This window comes from Oenanthe melanoleuca, chromosome 9 (assembly GCF_029582105.1).
Source record: "Oenanthe melanoleuca isolate GR-GAL-2019-014 chromosome 9, OMel1.0, whole genome shotgun sequence".
NCBI lineage: Eukaryota > Metazoa > Chordata > Aves > Passeriformes > Muscicapidae > Oenanthe > Oenanthe melanoleuca.
This window is the reverse complement of record NC_079343.1, coordinates 4918047-4937863: the sequence shown is the minus strand read 5'-3', so window position 1 is coordinate 4937863 and position 19817 is coordinate 4918047. Positions and strand designations below refer to the sequence as shown.

General features: G+C 51.7%; 1 protein-coding gene across 1 annotated transcript; it reads left to right on the top strand.

Annotated features, from left to right (window-relative positions):
• Positions 1–1938: 1938 nt before the first annotated feature.
• Positions 1939–10166, top strand: A4GNT (alpha-1,4-N-acetylglucosaminyltransferase). The gene is made up of 4 exons (XM_056498896.1): positions 1939–2198; positions 5545–5756; positions 6402–6851; positions 9045–10166. Exons 2-4 carry the CDS (start codon positions 5640–5642, stop codon positions 9654–9656), a joined length of 1179 nt encoding a protein of 392 aa, XP_056354871.1. The 5' UTR covers positions 1939–2198; positions 5545–5639; the 3' UTR covers positions 9657–10166.
• Positions 10167–19817: the final 9651 nt, after the last annotated feature.

The following is a 19817-nucleotide window of genomic DNA, read 5'->3' as shown; positions in this document are numbered from 1 at the left end:
TGACACTGAGGGGTGATTTCAGCCTCCCTGGCCATGCCACCCATCCCTTGGGGATGCAGGAGGTTCAGGCACAGGCTCTGCCTCCAGGCTCCCATTTTTATTTTATTTTTTCTTTTTATTTTCTTTTTTTTTTTCCTTTGGAAAACAGGCTCCCATAGAGGGCAATGCAGAGCAGCAGCAGCAGCACTTTGGCTGCTCCCTGTGTTTAGTGTGAGTGTGAAGCACTCAGCAGTCTCAGTCCAAGCCCCAGCTGTGGACCAGCTGTGGGGTGTGTGACCCTGCTTATTGTCTCCTCAGCAGAATTTTGGGGACCCAAACTCCCATGCTGGGCTGGCAGTGGCACCTGGAGCAGGTCCTGGTGGGATGCTCAGCCTGCAGCATCCAGTGGGGTGCCAAGAGATTGGCCTCAGTCCCTCTGGAATTAAGGGGCAGGATGAGGCTGCTCCAGGCTGTAAGTTTCTGCTGGAGTGAGCTCCATGGAAAAATCTCCTCCTAAATCTGTGCCAAGAGTCTCAGTAGGGCATTAGGGCAATGGGGAGAACTGGGGCAGGATGGGGGAAGTTTCCATGCTGTGGATAAGATAAAAACTGGGCTGGAACTTCTAATTTCAGCTGCTCTCTGTGTCCCGGTGTTGCTGCATCCTCCCAGCGCCCTGGGAAGGGAGGGAAGAACGGAGCACCATGAATCACAGACTCATTTTGGTTGGAGGGCACCCTGAAGATCATCCCTTTCAATGGGCAGGGGTGCCATGGACCCGCTGGATGGTGGATGGGTGTGTTCACCCCCAGAGCAGCTGCCAGCCTTGCAGGTGTGTTCTGTCCGCCCCAATCCCCAGGGCACCCCCGAGCGATGCGCTGTTTGCCGAAGGGAGCGCTCCTCCCCAGGGCTGTGCCGCTCCTCGCCCGCGTCACTGCCCCGGGGATGTTTTTCACACCTGGAACCCTCCTGCCATTTTTACCCGGGCTCTTATCAGCCGATAAGCCCTGGGTATGTCGCTGCCTGCCCGTGGGCGCTGTTTGCTCTGCCGGGAGCAGCTTTAGCGGCTCCGCATCCTCCCCAGCCCTCCCGGCAGGAATCACGGACCGGGGCAGCATCTCTGCATCCCGCCCCGGGCTGGCTAAAGTGTTAATGGCTGATTCTGAAGAGCTGGCTGGGTTTTTGGTGCCATCACAGGCTGCGGGGGTAATGCACCAAAAGGGTTTTTTTTTTGTGATTTCTAAGCTCTGCTGGTGGAGAGAGGTGGGGGTGTGGGTGGAAAAATGTTTTCTTTTGCCGTGTTTGCCTGTGTGCAACACATGGTGATGCCAGCACCCCTTGGCTGGGCAAAGCTTCCAGCGCTCCTGGCATTTCTGGATATACAGCTTGGCCAGAAATAGGGAGAGAAAGGAAAAAGAGAGGAGAAGAGCTGCAAAGAACCTGATTGCTGTTGGTGCTGGGTCACATCCCAGCTGGATGCTCTGGTGTCCTCACACGGGCTGAGCAGCTCTGGATCAGGGGGGATGCACTGGAGAGTTTTCTTTGATGCCTCCTTACAAACTCTGCTGGCCAAGCACAGGATGGCCACTGGAGTTCACACCCCTTAGGCTCCAGAGTCAGGAAAGCTCTGGGGGAATATTTCCAGTCTGCGGTGGGTCACCTAATCCTGTTTCTGCTGCCCTCAAAGCATCCTGCTGGGAACAAGCAGAGGCTCTGAGGGATCAGGGAACCTCCCCACCTGCCTGTCAGGCCATGCTTGAGGATGTGCAGTGTTATTTGGGAGCTGTTTGTGCAGAAATCCCTGTTGTTGCCTTATCCAGAGCACCGATCCATTCAGCAAAGTTCTTCCTTGTCCTATAAGATCCTCCCTAAGTGCGGATCTGGGTACAAAGAGAAAAGGCTTGATACGCCTCAAACCACCCCCAAAGCTGCCTTTCCCCAGTCCCGCCCATCCTTCGTGACGCTGGCAGAGCAGGGGACTCACCTTTGGCCACCGGCGGACCTGTGCGGGGAGAGCACAGCCCCAGGAGCCTTATCTGGGCACCCGGCAATGCAAACAGCAGAGCTGGAGCACAGCGAGCCATGAGGCAGCTCCGAGCCCTGCCAGGGCAGCACTCAGCGGGGACACAGCGCGGGTCCTCGGGCTCTGCATCGGCTGTGCATCCCTCCCAGCGGGGCTCCCCCGCAGCCTGCACACCCCTCCTGCTCCTGGCAGCCCCCAGGTGAGATTTCTCCATCCCTAAACCTGCTCTCCATCGCCTGTGCATCCCTCCCAGCGGGGCTCCCCAGCAGCCGCACATTTCGCCTGCTCCTGGCAGCCCCCAGGTGAGATTTGTGAAGTTTGCTCTGTCCCTAAACCTGCTCTGCATCGCCTGTGCATCCCTCGCAGCGGGGCTCCCCCACATCCTGCACAGCCCTCCTGCTCCTGGCAGCCCCCAGGTGAGTTTTGTGAGGTTTGCTCTGTCCCTAAACCTGTTCTCCATCACCTGTGCGTCCCTCCCCGCGGGGCTCCCCAGCAGCCGCACATCTCACTTGCTCCTGGCAGCCCCCAGGTGAGATTTCTCTATCCCTAAACCTGTTGAGCTGGAGAATGGGAAGGCAGGTGTGGCACAGCAAGGTGAGAAGCCCCTTCATTTGCATCACACCGGCTGCATTAATTAATCTGCCATGAACCCAGTGTACTCCTAGCACGGGTTTTCAAACACGCCTGGTGCTAAGTGTGACCAAGCTGGGGTTGAAGTGCCTGCACGTGCATTAGCGTGATTGCAGCTGCAATTTCCTCCAGCAAATCCCATCGAGACTCAAAAATAAACCAGTGTGTGCTCACGACACGCAGTTTGTGTGGAAATCAGGGACTGGCCTGGGGTTATCCTCAGAAACAGCTTGGGTGCATCCCAAAGGCAAATCCTTTTCCAGAGGAAAGCTGCAGAGAGGGGATAGGCAGGAGGATGGAGGTGTCTGCTCTGAATCCCGAGGGATTCCAGGAGCTGTGGGGATGCACAGTGACAGTGGGGTTTGCCAGAGGACCGTGCAATCTCTGCTTGTGGTGCTTGAGCTGCAGTTTGTGATGCAGCTCTCTCTTTGGAGAGCCTGAAACTGAAATGAGGTCTGGGCAAACTCCGAGCTGCAGGCACTGGGATTATTTTATTTATTTATTTATTTCAAAAAATCCTTTTTAGCAAATGAGGCGTTTTAGCCCTTTAGTCCAAGTCCCTGCAGTGGTGCCCCGTGGGCTGTCCTGGGGTGTGATGTTTAGAGGATGCAGGGCCAGGACCCAGCAGCATCACTGCCCCTCCTCGGTGGCAAATCCCCGCTGTATTCCCAGCACCTGTGTCTCACAGCCACCTTGAGGAGTTACCACAGGTGTCCGTAGTAATCTCCCTTGTAGCCTCCCAGCCGTTCTCATGCTGCACTTGAAACACGGAAATTGCCCCAAGGAAAGAAATCTCTTGACGAGATGGGCCATCAAGGCAGCAGCCCGTCCCGGAATCATCACACTCAGCAGGGTAATCTATTCAGTGGCCGGGATTTATTTTTAACATTCAGCTCCGCAGTCCTTTTAACTCGAGCAGGGAAGGGAACATTTTGATAACAGCAGCCTGCAGGTCAAATGTGATGAGAATTCATAACTCGGCACACAGGGGTTTTGGAAAACCAACCAAGCAAAACAATTTCCCGGAACGAGCCGCTGAAGCTGCGTGTTTCTGTTCACAATGTCGTGCACGGAGCGGGGAGGTGCTGGAGTGGCTCCTCATTCTCTGCCCACAATTTGCAAATAAAAAGCCTCCCGGACTGTTTTAAATTTGAAGGACTATTGCCAGCGCGGCTTCGCTGGGCTGCTCATAAAGACCTGAGACATCGGATCTGTCGGCCATCAAAGGAGAAATATTAATCCAGTAATGGGAATGTCCTCACGGTCCCAACTCTAATCAAAGCAAAGCCAGGGGTTTCTGCTCCAGGAGAGTGGCATCGAGATTTAAAAAGCAGCAAAGGGGCTCCAGTCCCTGGTCGGCATGCAGCAGCAGCAGGGATGATTTACAGGGAGTGGCAGGACAGGGGAATGGCTTTTACTGCCACAGGTTAGATGGATTTTGGGAAGGAATTCCTTCCTGTGAGGATGACAGGGCCCAGAGGGTGCCCATGGAAGCTGTGGTTGCCCCAACTCTGGAATTGTCCAACACCAGCTTGGATGGGGCTTGGAGCAACCTGGGCCAGTGGAAGGTGTTCCTGTCTTAGGGTACCATTGGGTGACCCCAGGACTGGGATGACCCAGGTCAGTTTGGAAGGATCCCCCTGAGCTTTCTGAGGGGTGTGAACTCCAGGGGTTTGGAGCAAAATGAGCTCTAAGGTCCCTTCCAACCCAAACCACTCTGGGCTGAAAAAAAAACAACAACTTGATGCCTGAAAACCTGGCCAAGCTGAGATTGTGACAGAGCTGTCAGGGAGAAATTTTATTTCTGTTTTCTTTTCAAATGACCGGAGTAAATTACCTGCACCTATCTGAGATCGAGAGGCAGGTGGGAAAGGCAAAATAAACTGCAGTTTATTGTAATGCTGGTGTCTCCTGAGCCCTGTGGGGCTGGGCTGGGCTGGATGTGTGCTCCACCTGAGCCCCACGGGGCTGCCTTATCTTCCCAAACCGCGGATATTTGCTCTCCATCCCTGTCTTCCGCTCCAATTCCGTATCTGCAGGGAGGCCCCAGTGCTGCCACTCACAGCAGAGTGCAGAATGCAGGGACAGCGGCAGGAACTGGGGATGGGGTTGGAAACTGGCATGGAATATGGAATCCCAGGAAGGTTTGGGCTGGAGGGGAGCTTGAAGCTCATCCAGTGCCAGCCCTGCTATGGGCAGGGACACCTTCCACTAGCCCAGAGCCCCAACCTGGCCCTGAGCACTTCCAGGGATGGGGCAGCCACAGCTGCTCTGGGCAACCTGAGCCAGGCCTAACCACCTTCACACCCAAGAATTTCTTCCCAAACTCTTGTGCTGTCCTGGGAACCCAGGATGTGATGAGAAACCCTGGGCAGTTGGAAGGGAAAACAACAAAATCTGTCATGCAGCACAGGAAGCAGCACTGATGGGAACAGTCACTGCTTTAATATTTAATTTGATGAGATCCAGCCCTGAGAAATGGATGGGGAGCTGCCACAGCTCCAAGTGCAAGCTCAGCTCTGGCAGAGAATTTCCATGGGGTTTGCTCTGCTCCAGACTTATCTGTATTCTGGAAGGGTGACATGGAATGAGGCTCATTAATTATCCCAGCACACAGAGCTGTGTTTCCTGCCATTCCTTTCAATCAATCAAGCTCTGGACGCTTTCAGAGCCTCTTGGACATTGGGTTGTCATTCCAGGTGGACCTTGCAGAGCCACTCAGGTGCAACCAGGTGGCATTTCAGGAGGGAATTCCCTTGTGTCACCAGACAGTGCAGTGCAGATCCCATTCCATCCTGCCTCTTACCAGCAGGAACTCCCTGTGGCTGTATGGCCTCGTGTCCTGGTGGCATTGGGAAGGGGGAACTGTGCCAGGCACAAGATAGGTCTCACCAAACCCTTCTTTGTCCTTTTAGGTGGATCCCACACCTTTCCTGGGACTGAGACTGAGCCAGCAGCAGAGCTGGTTTTCCCCCTTGCGCCATTCTCACACCTCCAGAAATCCCTTTGCATGCTCCAGACAGTTTGGGTGTCCTCACCAAGGAGCTGGGCTTTGCAGGAGTCCAGGAGCCACCGCCGGGGCAAGAAAAGGTGCTGGAAATGTAGATTTGTCAGGACTATAATCCGGGTAGGTCGTAATTCCTTCCTTGCATGAAACATACACTTTCCATCCTCACCTGCTTCTCTCTGGTCCATGACAATACTCCATCCCTGCAGGACACAAATCCCTCACATCCCTCAGGGCTGTTAGCAGAAGGGATGGATTGGGAGAAAGCCTTTGGAATGCTGATGTCTTAGCTTTGGGTGACACACCCTGAACTGTCATCACAACCTTCCCCCTCACAGCCCCCTTGGGCACCTAATTCCATGGGCACACGGAATTAGTGTGTGTTGGAATGGCACTGCAGTGCTTGGGAACAGTTCCCCACACCAGTCTGCCCCAGGGATGTTCTTGGGGCTCCTTGGCTTGGCATGGTGACCCTTCTCACCTGCCTTCCCTGGGTCCTTCCCTCTCTGCCCAACACCATGGGACACAGCTGCCCATCCCTTCTCCAACACCTCTCCTGGTTCTCCCTGCCTGGCAGGGGCCAAGGAATTGGGACCCCAGATCTTCATCCCAGAGGGAAGGGCCCTCTATACCCATAGAGGGATCATCACCAGGCTTGTCACCAAACTGCCTTCACCTTCCACTGTCCAAAGCCATGTACCTCCACTTTCCAGTCCTGCTGAGCAATAACTGACTCCTCTTTTGCTGTTCCTTGTCTCTCCTCAGCACCCATGTCGGAGGCACGCCCCCAAACGCTCCAGGAGAGAAAGAATGTTGAGGAAAATCCAGATATGCCTCTGTTTCTGCTTTGTCTCGGGCATTTTGTACGAGATCTCCCTCTTGTCCGGCTGTGTCTTCTCCTACTTGCCCATGGCCCAGCACTACCTGACACCTGAGCAGGTGCTGAACCTTGGCAAGAGCATCATTTTCCTGGAGACGACGGAGCGCCTGGAGCCGCCCCCGCTGGTGTCGTGCTCCGTGGAATCCGCTGCCCGGATTTACCAGGACAGGCCCATCATCCTCTTCCTGAGGGGACTCACCAACGAGACAGCCTTGGACATGAACACCAGCTACGCAGCCTTCTCCCTCCTGTCTTCCATGAAGAATGTCTTCATTTTCCCTCTCCAGATGGAAACGGTCTTCCAGGAGACCCCTCTGCTCCAGTGGTACAACCAGGTGAGGGTCAAGGCAAGGGGAAAACAGGAAAGGTGTCATAACTAGGGGTGGGGAAAGGAATTCCACCTTTAAAAAGAATGAGGAATGCAGGACTGTGTGAAGTTATTGTTGACTTTTATTGTTTTGGTTGGGAACAGATTCGTTTTGGCCGCGTTTTGCTGTGTATTCATCTCTCTGTTTGTGGCGTACATGATCGGCCTTATCTGGAGAATTGGATTTTCTGGCAAAGGAAACATCGGTAAAAATAGATTGCAGACGTGTTTTGAGAAAACAGCCTTAATAATCTTCCCCAACAGAAGCTGGTTGAACAAAATGTGCTGCCTTGAGCACTTGATAGAGCTGCCTCGCTCTGACGGAGCCTGCAGGAGATAAGAGATAGGAGAGAGATTTCAGGTTCTATAACAGCAACATGCAAAGCCAAGGTGGGATCTGGTGAGCTCCACCCTGGAAAAAGTTCCTGGCAAACTGCCCACAAGGAGCTTTGGTCGAACTGCTTGGGCAGGGCAGGCAGATTTCCTCCAAACTCTTTCTTCTCCTGAGAAAAAATGACTCCAAATGCCAACAAACACTGATGAAAAGCCTGCAGCCTGGTTCAAAGAGCTGGGAGGGATCTGGGAGTGTGTTAAGTGGGTTGTGTCCCACTGAAATAGCAGTGAGTGACTCATGGTGCCATTGGTTTAACACTGTAGGTGCCATCAAACCACCTGGGAAATGTTCCTGCACTCCTAATCTTAACAAAGCGCTGCTCTGCTCCAGCTCCTTATCTTATCCCAGTAAAATCCGATGGCTGGAGGCAGCAAAAGCTGTCAGTGACATTTGCAGCCATGCAGGTGCAGGTTTGTGGTGCCATTTGTGGATGGATTGGATCTGTTCCTTGCCTGTGACTGCTGGGGTTTAGGGTTTGCCCCACGCTGCCATAACAAGCCTGGATAAGGTGTCCCATAAGGAACAGCTTCTCCTGGTGTCTCAGGCAGGTTTCAGCCACAAGGTACTTGGATGCAAGCAATGCCTAGAGTCTAGGCCATCAGCTCTTATGGTGATTTCTGCTCAGCTTGCAAAGAACCTTTTTGGCCAGCAGAGAAAAGAGATCAAGAAATCTGCACGGAGGTTCTGCAGACAGGTTATTTCTTCCACAAAGGGTCCCAGGCAGCAGTCCAAACACATAAGGTACAAAGAAGGCTTTTCTAGGGTCAGGGTGCCTTAGAAACGAACCAATGGTACAGGGGATTGTAAAACTCACCAACTACTAAGGATTTTAGGTAAAAAGTGACCTATCACCTAAGGGATCAGAAATGGACCAATGAAATCACAAGGAGATAAAGCGGGGGTCTGCAAAGGAGGTGAAACTTTTCTAGTATTAGTCATTCTAAGTAAGCAATTTCTAATCTAAGGGATGATTTTCCAGGGAGGCCCTGTCAGGGTTTCTGCTCCTTCCACACCTGCTGGCAGCATCAAATCTGTCCTGGTTTGGAGGACAGGTGTCTGCCAATAAAGGCAGAAGCTTCTCTTTGAAATGGAGAATGTAAACCCTCTCCTTTCAAATTATTGTAATTTTGAAATTAAGGGGCTCTCAGGCAAAGATATGGGAATTAGGAATAACAGTTCTCTAGTAAGAAAATTAAAATAGAAATACAGTATTGCATAGAACGATCCCAAACCCTGACAGAGTCAGAATCCAAGCTGACACCCGTCAGTCAGTCAGGGTGTTGGCACAGTCCCATTAAATGGTGGCTGCATCCTCCTGCAGTGGCAGATGTGGTTCAGCTGGAGCAGTGCTCCTGTAGAAGGTGCAGTTTTCCTCTGAAGGTCCAGAGATGATGGGAAACAGTCCAGTTTTCCTCTGGAATCCAGTGGAAAGAAGGTACCTTGCTGTCCAAAATCTCAGTTTTTATCTAGGTAGGAAAGGCTTGGCTGCTCCCCTGGCTGGAGCATCTCCCAGTGGGATGATGTAATTTTATCAGTCATACAGTGGGACTCAATGGCCCATTAACAGGAGATATCTCCTGGAGGGAGGATGGGCTGTGGGAAAGATAAAGATGATTGCCCAGCTGGTTTAAAGATGGCCCATTAGCAGATAATATGTGCCATGGAGATAAGGAATCGCTGCCCCACCCGGCTTCAGCAGATGGTGACAGAATACACATTTCTGGCCACATCAGCCCAACACAACATCTCACCTTTCCCACTCCGCAGGTGGTCCCGGAGCAGGAGAAGAACTGGGTGCACGTCAGCTCGGACGCCAGCAGACTGGCGCTCATCTGGAAGTACGGGGGCATCTACATGGACACGGACGTGATCTCCATCCGGCCCATCCCCCAGGAGAGCTTCCTGGCCGCGCAGAAGTCGCGCTTCTCCAGCAACGGCATCTTCGGCTTCCCCGCCCGCCACAAGTTCATCTGGGACTGCATGGAGAACTTCGTTCTCAAGTACAACGGCAACATCTGGGGCAACCAGGGCCCCTTCCTGATGACGAGGATGCTCAAAACGCTCTGCAACCTCACGGATTTCCAAGGCACCGAGGACCACAGCTGCCAGAACATCTCCTTCCTCAACCCCCAGCGTTTCTACCCCATCCCATACCCAGCCTGGAGCCGGTACTACCAGGTGTGGGATAAAAGCCCCAGTTTCAACCACTCCTATGCTCTGCACCTGTGGAACTTCATGAACCGCAACCGCAAGGTCGTGGTGGCCGGCAGCAACACCCTGGCTGAGAAACTCTACAAAACCTACTGCCCCTCCACCTACGAGGACCTGATCCGGAATGCCAAGCACAGGGATCTCCCAGGCCCTGAGGATGTTGAGTGACGTGCAGCAAGGAGGAGAGGGGTGATCGTTCCAGCCAAACACAGTCCCCACTCTGTCGGTATCCGCCTTTGTAGGAGAAATAAAGAACTTTCCATAACAACCGTTCCTATTCCCTTGGGATGCTGAGAACGGTGGTGGGTATCCATCCAGGGTAGCCTCCAAGGACAGCTTTGACTCAGTTCTGTTTCCTGATAGGTGCTCATGAACCAAACCTTCCTAAATCTGACAGACTTTGAGCCTTTTCATGAGCTTCTCCAAGGGAAAAATTCCTAAAGAGAGGAATGGCCTTACAGGAGGAAAATTGTCTCTGCTCCTCTTGGAACTAACAGCAGCTTCCCACGTCAGAAAAGTTGGAAGCACAACAGATTTTGGACTGCAGCCCCCTGGGCAAAAAAGGAGAAGCACAAACCAGACCAGTCTTCTCCTGGTGTTTTCCTCACATGGACTTTACACCCTACGTTTTTGAGAGGGACTTTCGTGCGAGTGAAAATAAAAGAGTTCATAAGCCATAACTCCTCTGAGCTCACTTCTCTCCAAGAAATGAGTCACATTTTCCAAAGACTTGTGCTCCCACACTTTTACTTCGTGTTTTGCCAGGCAGTGGCTGCTCTGCCCCATCCTCCCAGGTCAAACCCAGCTGTAGGAAGTGTGCCTGGAAAGGGGATGCTGAGACACCAAGGAAGGATAGGGATGGCCCTCCAGCTTCCCAAATCCCTCTTAAATAAATGGAATGCAACGGACATGAGGTGGTCACCCATGTCCAGCAAAAATCCCATTTAATCCCAGCAGTGAGCAATCCCCTCCCAGATACTCTCCTTCCCAGGATAATGCCAACCCACCCAATTCCCTAAAGAGAAGCCCAGCTTGCAGATCTCTGCCGAGTCTCTCTGAGCAGCTGGTTTTAACCCAGGAGCAGAGAGGTGGGGATCAGCCTCCGTCATCCAATGTTTGCCATGTGCACAATGCTATCTCCTGCAAACACTGCAGCTGCTGAGCTGGCTGCAGCTCAGAATTTGGGATCCAGGGGGAGAAGGCAGCGCTCTGCACACAGGGTTTGTGTGCTCATGTGTTTGGGCTGGGGGCTCCTGCTTGCCCTGTGCTCCTCCACAGTCACTCCAGTGTAAGGCCAGGTGGGGCCAAGCCCAGTGCTGGTGATTGTTGGAGCAGGAGCAGGACACAAGGGAACACTTTTCCTCTCCCTTCCCTTCCCTCAGCCCCAGCCATGAGTGTCACAGTCTGGTTTAGCTTTGCTCCACTCTCTGTTACAGCAGGGTTTTCCTGCCCATGGATTTCCCTCCCAGCACTGAGGGGATGCAGGGGAGGAACATTAAAGCCCAGGAAGTTCTCCCTGTTTCCCACATGGACAGCCCCCATTGCTCCCCACTCCTTTTGACCACCCACACTCCTCACTCTGCTCCCATCCTCATCTCTGCTCTCCAGTTTCTCTCTGTCTCTGGCAACAAGTGAGGATTTGCCTTTTCTACCCTGTGACTCGACTCTATGGGAGTGTCCATGAGGGGAGGGATGGGACTGGGGAACTTCACCACTCCAGCTCCTTCACAGGTGAGCTCAAGGAAGAGGCATTTCCAAGGCTCTGTTATCTGGTGGCTCCTCTGAAGATAAGTCAAATCCCATCCTATTCCTCTCTCCTGCCAGGAGAAGAAAAATCCTGCCAGGACTTGTAGCAAAGCAGGGCACCAAGCACAGCCAACCTCAGCAAAGTTCTCACATGGAAGATGTCTCTTGTGCTCATCTCCTGTGAGTTCCAGGAGAAGCTGGGAAAGAGCAGGAGGTGCTGGCTGCATTTGGGAAAGGTCTGGAAGAGGTGGGGAGGCTGTTGGAGCAGGTGCTGAGCAGATTCTGGGTCTCCAGTACCTGCTGCACTGCCAGGAACACTGGGCACCAGCCTGGCCATCCACACCAGGTGCCAGCAGCAGGGATGGAGCAGCACAGCTCTGGAGGGAAAAGGAGGAGAGCAGGAGGTGGAAGAAGCTGATTTTGGTCCCAGCAGCAGCTGCAAGGTGCCTGGTGGGAGGGTGTGAAACACCCCTGGGCACAGTGCCTGTTGCTGCATCCTGCCTGTGTATCCAACACCTTGGCCCCAGGAAAAAGTGCCAGCCAGCCCTGCTGCTGGTTCCTCCCCTTCATGGAGAGGGCAGATTCCCTGCCAGCCCCTGGGGAAATCTGTGTTTTTGGGAGGTGCCAGCTGCAGGGGTTGTGTGATGCCTGTCTCCTGATGGATATCTCATGCCATGGAGAATTTAAGCATCCTCCACATCAGTGAAAGGCTTCTGGATGCTCCTGGATTTGATGATGATTTTCTTTCTCCACCTTTCCATCAGGAAGTCTCCTGGATGTGCCTCCCTTTGCTGCTTCTGCCCCATCACCAGATCAATCCCCTCCTTCCTTCCTGGGCAGTAAATCTACCCAGACCAGATCATTCATCCTGCCCAGGCATCCCTGAAGCACAGGATCCCCTTATAACCAGGACCTCACGGTGCTCTGCTCCCCTCATTTCACTGCTCCATTGGAAAAGCAGCATTTTTCCCTGAGCATTATCCCTGCCCATCCTGGCCTCTTCCTTCCCCACTCTTTCAGACAGAAGCAGCTCCTGACCTCTCCATCTCCATCCTCCCCACACATCCTTGTCTTTGGAGGTCTCCCCTCTTGCTGTAAAGCACCAAAGCCCTGCCTGCCTCACTGGGAACATGAGGAATGTCCCTTCCTGCAGATCCCAGTCCTTCTGCTGACAGAGCCACCTCTGCCACAAATCCTTTGTGACCAGCTCCTCCCTCCACTGAGCCAGGTGAGCTCTGACACAATTCCTGCTCTCACTTTCCCAAGCAGGTTGGGATGCAGATGCAGGGCCTCAGCACCCTCTCAGGGAACAATTCCTTCCCAATATCCCATCTAAATCTACTCTGAGCATGGGTGAGACTGTGCCACAAGGAACCCTCAAGTTTGGACAGGGCTTGGAGCACCCTGGGATAGTGGGAGGTGTCCCTGCCCAAGGCATGGGCTTTAAGGTCCTCTGGGATTCCATGATTTAATTATTACAGGAAATAACACCAGGAATGACTGAAGTTGTGGCCAGTGAGAAGACCCAAATTTGTCACCAGCAGACTTTGTACCTGGTCTTCTGCCCTTTGGAAGACATGCCAATAATGAATAAAAATCCAGAGGGCTTCCCTGGCTGGTGAAGGGAAGAGGTGGCTGCAAATCCATTTTACCACATTCCCATCTTCTCATTCCTTTCCTGGGCAGCAGCCCAGGGCCACGAACACCTGGGAAAAGAAGACAAGTGAAATAATAATAATGAAAAAAAAAAAAAAAAAAAGTCCTTGGCTCATTAAGAGCGTTTAAGCAGATGTTTAACTCTAAGCAGCCGTAAAATATTAGCTGAGCTTAGACTAAGCCTGATTTCAAGCCCCATTTCAAGCCCATCCTGTGATGTTTTACACTATTTGGCACTCATTAAACACAAAGTATCACACGAATATTGACAGCAGAGTCACCCACTGGGGTGTCATCCATCAGAGCAATGCTTTAAATTCCAGTTGGGAGCATCCTTTCCTTGCCATCAAATCTAAGTGACACATGGGGTGGGCTGGTCCCTCTCAGGTATGGTCAGCTGAAGGGACACAGCTCTTGGGGAATCTCCATGCTCAATTTGCTCTTTTCTGCTCTGGTTTTGAATGCATTTCATAAAAATATTCCGCAGAGAGATGAAAAATTGCCAAAAATTACCAAAAAATGATCTGTGATGCCCTGTCTGTTTCTTTACAGATCCATCTGCTCCCAGCAAACAAAGCTGAAAGTAATGATGGCACCTTGAAGTGAATCAATTTGGATGTAGATGCATTTTTCATAACTTCCTTCCCGTCAGAGCACAATCCCTTCTCTGTCTCCCTCTCTAGCAGCCATGGAGTCCCTGCAGGGAGCTGCCTGTGTTTCCCTTCACATGGCACCTCCAGTTCTTCCACATTAGCACAGCTCACAAACCAAAATTGTCCCTTGGCATCACAGCCAGATCCCAAAGGAATGAGATTTCCATGAGATTCCCACCATTTTTCACAGCAAAGGGGTGACCTTTCCCCCTTCAAACTCTGCCAACACAAACAAGGACTTGCTGTGGATCCTTCATGGGATGGGATGGGATGGGATGGGATGGGATGGGATGGGATGGGATGGGATGGGATGGGATGGGATGGGATGGGGATGAGCAGAGATGATGGGGGTACAGGGGGGATGAATTCCCTGCTCCCCTCAGCTGGGCAGCTCCATGACCAGCACTTCCCAGCCCCAGGTGCTGTGGGCAGGAATTAATTGAATTAGGGGAGGAAGTTGCTCCTTCTTACAGGGATGTAGGCTGTGAGAAGAAGGAACTCCTCACTCTGGGGCTGCTGGGACCCATCAAGGGGAGAAGGGCCCCCCAGCCCCTGCCCAGTCCCTGCTGCACTGGTACCAGCACCCACCTCAGGGAGGATGAAAGCCCTGCAGAGAAACCCAAACTCTGGGGGCAGTGCCACCCCATCCTGGAGGATATGCTGGAGGAAAAGCTGGAGAGCCTGTGGGTCAGTCTGTCCTTTCCATGCCACCAGCCCTGAGCTGCTCCAGGGACACAAAATCTGCCCCCAAAATGGTTTTATTTTTATGGGGAGGTGTTGCTGAGGGGCTGGGGAACAGCAAAAGAACACAGCAACAAAACTCCTTCCAAACAGCAAGAAGAAGTGATTTATTGAAAAGCCATGGCATTTATATAAGGGAGATCATGGAAACCAAAGTGGAAAAGGCTCGTTGGTCCAAGAAGGCAACACCTCTTTGAAAACTTGCCTTATGCAAAATATCACGAGACACTCACACTGCTCGGTGGTCAACACCAGGTGTTAATCTGTGTTTTCTTTCTGCCTTCCCTTGTTTTGTCTCTGTGAAAGATCCCCAACTTGGGAAAGATTCGAGCTGGAGCTGAGAAAAGTCATCAGGCTGGGGAAAATCCAGATTGGATTTTTCCACGAGCAGTGTCCACAGGGAGGAGCCACCCAAACAGCAGTAAAAACCCACCCACATCTGGAAAAATGCCCCTCTGAGAGGCAGATGGGATGGTGGGGGCAGACCCACAGGGTCACACGGGGAATAAACCTCCCTGCTCCCACCTCTGAGGCTGCCTTTAGGATCTCTCCAGCAATTCTGCCTCTCCAGCAGCATTTCCTGTGCTTCATTTCCCAGAGCTCCTTCTCCCTGCGGGAAGGAGGGAGTGTGAGGGCACAGCCTGGCACGGGGATTTCAAGGGGATATTCACCCTCTTCACGCCAGGCATCTCAAAGAGCTCTCCCTGGGAGCATTCCCGATCTGGCTGCGATGCAACACCACCACCTAGCAGGGCGCAGGGACACGGGCAGCCGGGGATGCTCCAGCCTCAGAGCACGGCACCACTTCTGCTTCGGGTGCCCAAAGCACAGAGGAGAAGCAGTGACCCGGTGACTTTTCCCGTGGATGTCTCCTGGAGGTGTTTTTGAGGAGCATTCCTGGGTTTGTTTCACTTTTTGGGAATGCTGCTGGGGTGTGGGAGGCAGCAGAGGTGCCCAAAGCCAGACCCACACCCCTCCCTTCTCTTCTCATATTTTACATCCTCAGGACATTCGTGGTCACAAAACGCCCTTGAGCTGTAAATAACTCCCTAGGGAAAATGCTGCACATTCCCTATAGCCTGAAAATTCCCAAAATTGACCCTTCAGCAAGCATGGGCTGTGTGTTGGGATGTGTGCAGCTGGGAAATGATGGGTGTCAGGGACCTTTCCTGGGATTTGGGCAGGGCTTGCAGCTCGGAGGATGCTCTGAGAGATGGGTGGGATGGGAAAAGCAGGGAGTATTAAAAAAAACAAACAACACTGCCTGTTCCCAAAACCAGAGCAGGGTGAAATACAGCTCTGGCAGTGCTTGCAAATCCCTTTTCCTACAAAATTTCCTTGCTCTCTCCCAGCTCAAATCCCAAAGCCCCCAGGTCCCTGGAGGGGCATCAGCTGCAGTAGGGCTGAACCTTTGCTGGTCCCAAAGCTGCTCCTTGGAGCAGAGGCTGCTCCAAACCCCCCAGCACTCCCTGGAGCATCCTGCAGACCTGCAGAGGCAGAAACCCCACCAAGGACCTGTGGAATTCCACCCATTCCGTGGAGGAATGAGTCCCATCAGATCCCCTTGGTCTCCAGGCAGCTCCCTGGCCCTGAGTATTCCAGGTGCTGCCCCAACACCTTTGGAAGTTCTCAAATGTGGGTGAACCCACCCCAGGAGGGTTTGTTTGGCACAGGACTTTCCTGAGGACTCCCTGCCCACATGGGATAACTCAAACAACAAACCAAAGCAACCTGAGGGCTTTACCCACTCTGTGGGACTGGGGACAAACATGGAATTTATCCTTAGTGCCTTCCCTGAACCTTGGGCATGGGGGTGAAAAAATTGTCTTGGGGTTTGGAAACAAAAGTAATAAAGGTATAAAATAAAAACTTGGAGCAAGTGGGCATGAATGCAGAGAAGGGTGGGAATGAGGTGGCAGCAGAGGAGTCCAAGAGCAGGTGAGGAAGAGGAGTGAGCTGCTTGCTCCAGGAGCAAGAGGAGTGGGATTTATAGGATTTAAGGAGCTGAGGGATTGGTTTTAAGCAGCAGCAGAGCAACACTGAGCACAGAGCAGGCCCAAGCAGGAATTGCTGGATGTTCCAGCAGCCAGGGCAGTGGATGTGATGGGTCTGCCCATGGGGAATGTGGGGCTGGGTCACAGCCACATCCACACTGCTCCTGGAAAAACCCCTGGGTGCTGAGACAGAGATCACCCAGCAGGGGAAACTGTGTGAGCTCAGCAAGGCCCAAAACCAGCCAAGAAACTCCAGGTATCCTCTGTAAACCCACGGGGATGCTTTTGGACATCATTTATATTAAAATTATAAAAAGAAAAGTCATGTGGTACATTCTTCCCAGCTCCTGCCCATCAGCAGAGACACAGGGAAGAGTTTGGGAATTCAAACCAACAGCAGCAGATGTGGCCCTTGGCCCTTCATCCAGCTTTCCCTAATGTTTGTCCATTCACCCTTTTTTTTGGGAGAAAAAAAATCATTTTTCATGCAACTGGGAACAAAAGAGTAACTACCAGAGAATTAACTTGGGAAAAACTCTCTGAAACAAATCTAGAGATAATTGGAGTGATGTAATGGTGAAATGATGGAATTACTAAAAGAGGATTTAAAACAACCTCACTTTATGAGAAGAACTGGTGTAATTACAGTGGTGGCAGTGTCAGAATTAAATTGCTTCTTGCAAAGAAAAAAAAAAAATTACGAAGATTTTACCCAAGGAAGGCCTGGCAGAAACACTGGGAAAGTTTATTTTCCTTATTGCAATAAAAATGAATTTCCAGGTCTTAGTCTGGCAAATTCAAAGTAAAAAACGAAGATTTTTTTCAAGCCATGGAAGTAGAGGAATGGTGTTTGACCCTCTTGGCTTTAATTATTTTAGGATTTCTCCTGCAGATCTGCCTCTCCAAATCTGTCAGAGCCTTCCCTGGGGACCAGGGATGCCGGGGAGGGGACACAGGGAGGTGGCAGCGCTCTGCCAGCAGCCACTGGATGGTGCCACAGGACCAGGAACGAGAGCAGCCGCCCAGGGCTGCTCCAGGGCTCTCCTTTCGAGCATCCCCAAGGTCTGGGACCTGTCACCGAGGAGGATAAATGGCATTTCCTAGGTGTGATTTCTCCTCTCCCTTCATCACACACTAAGCAATAAGAGGGGCTGGTGGTGCCAGCAGCTCTGGACATCCCCAGGGCACAGGCAGGACCCCTTCCCATGGGATGTGGCATCCCACAGCCTGGGGGCAGCTCTCCACACTCCTGTGGGGCTTCTGGAGTCTTTAGCAGCTTTCCTTCTCCTCATTTTCCTCTTTCTCCTCTTGCCTCACTCTCCTCTCTGCCAAACTCCAGAAGGTGATGGGAAAAGCCTCATTTTCTGCTGCAGGGGGAACTTGAATTTACTTGGACAGAGCCCAGCCACAGCTGCTGTGCCCTCCCTCCTTCCCTCCTGGAATCAGTGGGAAATCCAGCCCCAGGGATGACTCTTTGCACTGTGGACATGGCCGCCTCCTCAGCTCCCTTCTAGAGCTCATCTGTGTGAATTAAATTCATTTTCCTAATTCTGTCTCTATTTTGGACATTTCTAGCAGAGCATTTATGAGCTTGGTCTCCTCAAGGTACGAAATTTTTCAAGAATTTGAAGATGATTGAAAACTGGCACTCAATTCCTCTTCTCTTTTCTAACCCATTCCATTTTTTTTTTAGTCTTACCCCTCTCTATTTCCTACATTTCCAGGTGGGTTTTTATATTAGGAAACAGGACACACACAAGTGGGGCTGAGCAGAACAAGGGGAGCTAACTTAATTCCTCTAAAAATTAAAAAAATAAAATAAAAATGTTTTCAGCACAACTGTTCACAAATAAGCAGAAAAACCCTTTGTACCTGTAAGAAGTTACAGGTGGCAGTGAGAGTTTGTTCCACGGAGGGGGTGACAGGATTGGAGGAGCAGGGCCTGTCCCACACCCCTGGTTTTTCCTGGGCATGGTTTTCCCTGTCCTCACCCTTCTGCCCTGCCCTTGGTGTGTAACTCCATCCCTTCCAAACTGCTCTCCTTAAATTCCCACAGGTTTTTATTTGACCCTTCCTAATTTTTTAATTTTTTATCTCAGCACAGCACAGAGGGTTTTCCATGGTCTCCACCAGCTGCTGACACCTCATTTCTCCTGCCACAAGTGACTCCTTTGGCTTTATCCTCTCTGGAATCTCAGGGAAAAGTAAGACAAGCCCAGAGCCAGCAAGATAAAGACCTGGCCAATTAAATGAAGGAGAAATCACACAAATCAGTGAGTTTGTGGGGTTTGTTTTTCCCCATGACTTTTTTTTTTTCATGGGCTCCTGTTACTGGTAATACTTTTATAAATCATGAATAACCAAGCGGATATCAGTAAATATTCATCCCACAGCACTAACAAGCTCTGAATGCAGCACAGCTCTCCCAAAGCTGAAAAAACATAATAAAGGAAAATAAAAATCCTATCAAATTTATTCAGCTGGAATATCTCACCCAGAGAGCTATTCTCCCATAATATTTGGGGCAAGCACAGTGCCATAAATCTTAGTGCCATTAATCCATAGACTCATTCATCTCTGTTCAACTCCATAAAAGCAATAACCTTGTCACTATAGGGAGGAAGATTGGGCTTTTAATTGCATATAGATTTCAGGAGAGTTCTTATCTCCTAGTCCAATTTGTAGCTCCAGTTTGTCCCTTGGTCAAATTCCATGCAAATCCAGCCAGCTCTCACCCACTCCAGATGTTGCAGGGGCTTGGGAAGAACCTGCTCAGGGCTGTCAGATAATGCACCCAGCCTTTGCAAGCTTGGCTTTATTAGACAAGCCTAGATTTAATTAGCTCCTCTGAGCAGGAAATGCATTTTTTAGAGGACGATCAAATTGATGGAAGCAAAACCCCAACAACTGTTCCTGAGTTCCCTGACTCATCTCCTTTGGTTCTACAAGTGCCACCAAATCCATCCCTTGCAGCTGACAGTCAAAAAAGGCAAAATAAAAGGTGGGAGAGGGTTCTCTTCCCTCCCTCCCAGGAGCAGCAGCTGGAAACACTGGATTTACTCACAGCCCACGTGTTCTGCACTCTCTGGGATCTGGTTTTTTCCAGATTCTACTCAGCCAAGCAACTCCAGAGGCCCAAACCTCCTTGCTGCTGATCAATTGGTCAAACCAGCAAGCCCAGTTCAGCCCAGCAAGCACAGACCTGCTCCTCCCAGCCCACAGCCAGGCAGGATGGATTTGGTCCAGCTCTGTGTGCTCCACACGTGCTGCCCATTCCAGCAGCTCTGGCCCCATGCCATGGATCTCAGAGCCCAGATTCACATCCTTGGGGGTGGAGTGTCTCCCTGCAATGCATGGGGTGGGGACAGAGGTTGTGCTTGGGCTGGGTGGCCCCAGGATGGTCCCCAGGCAGCACCTGGGCAAGTGCCTTGCCTTGCCTTGCCTTCCCTGAAACTTCCCTGAAACTTCCCTGAAACTTCCCTTCCCTGAAACTTCCCTTCCTTGAAACTTCCCTGAAACTTCCCTGAAACTTCCCTGAA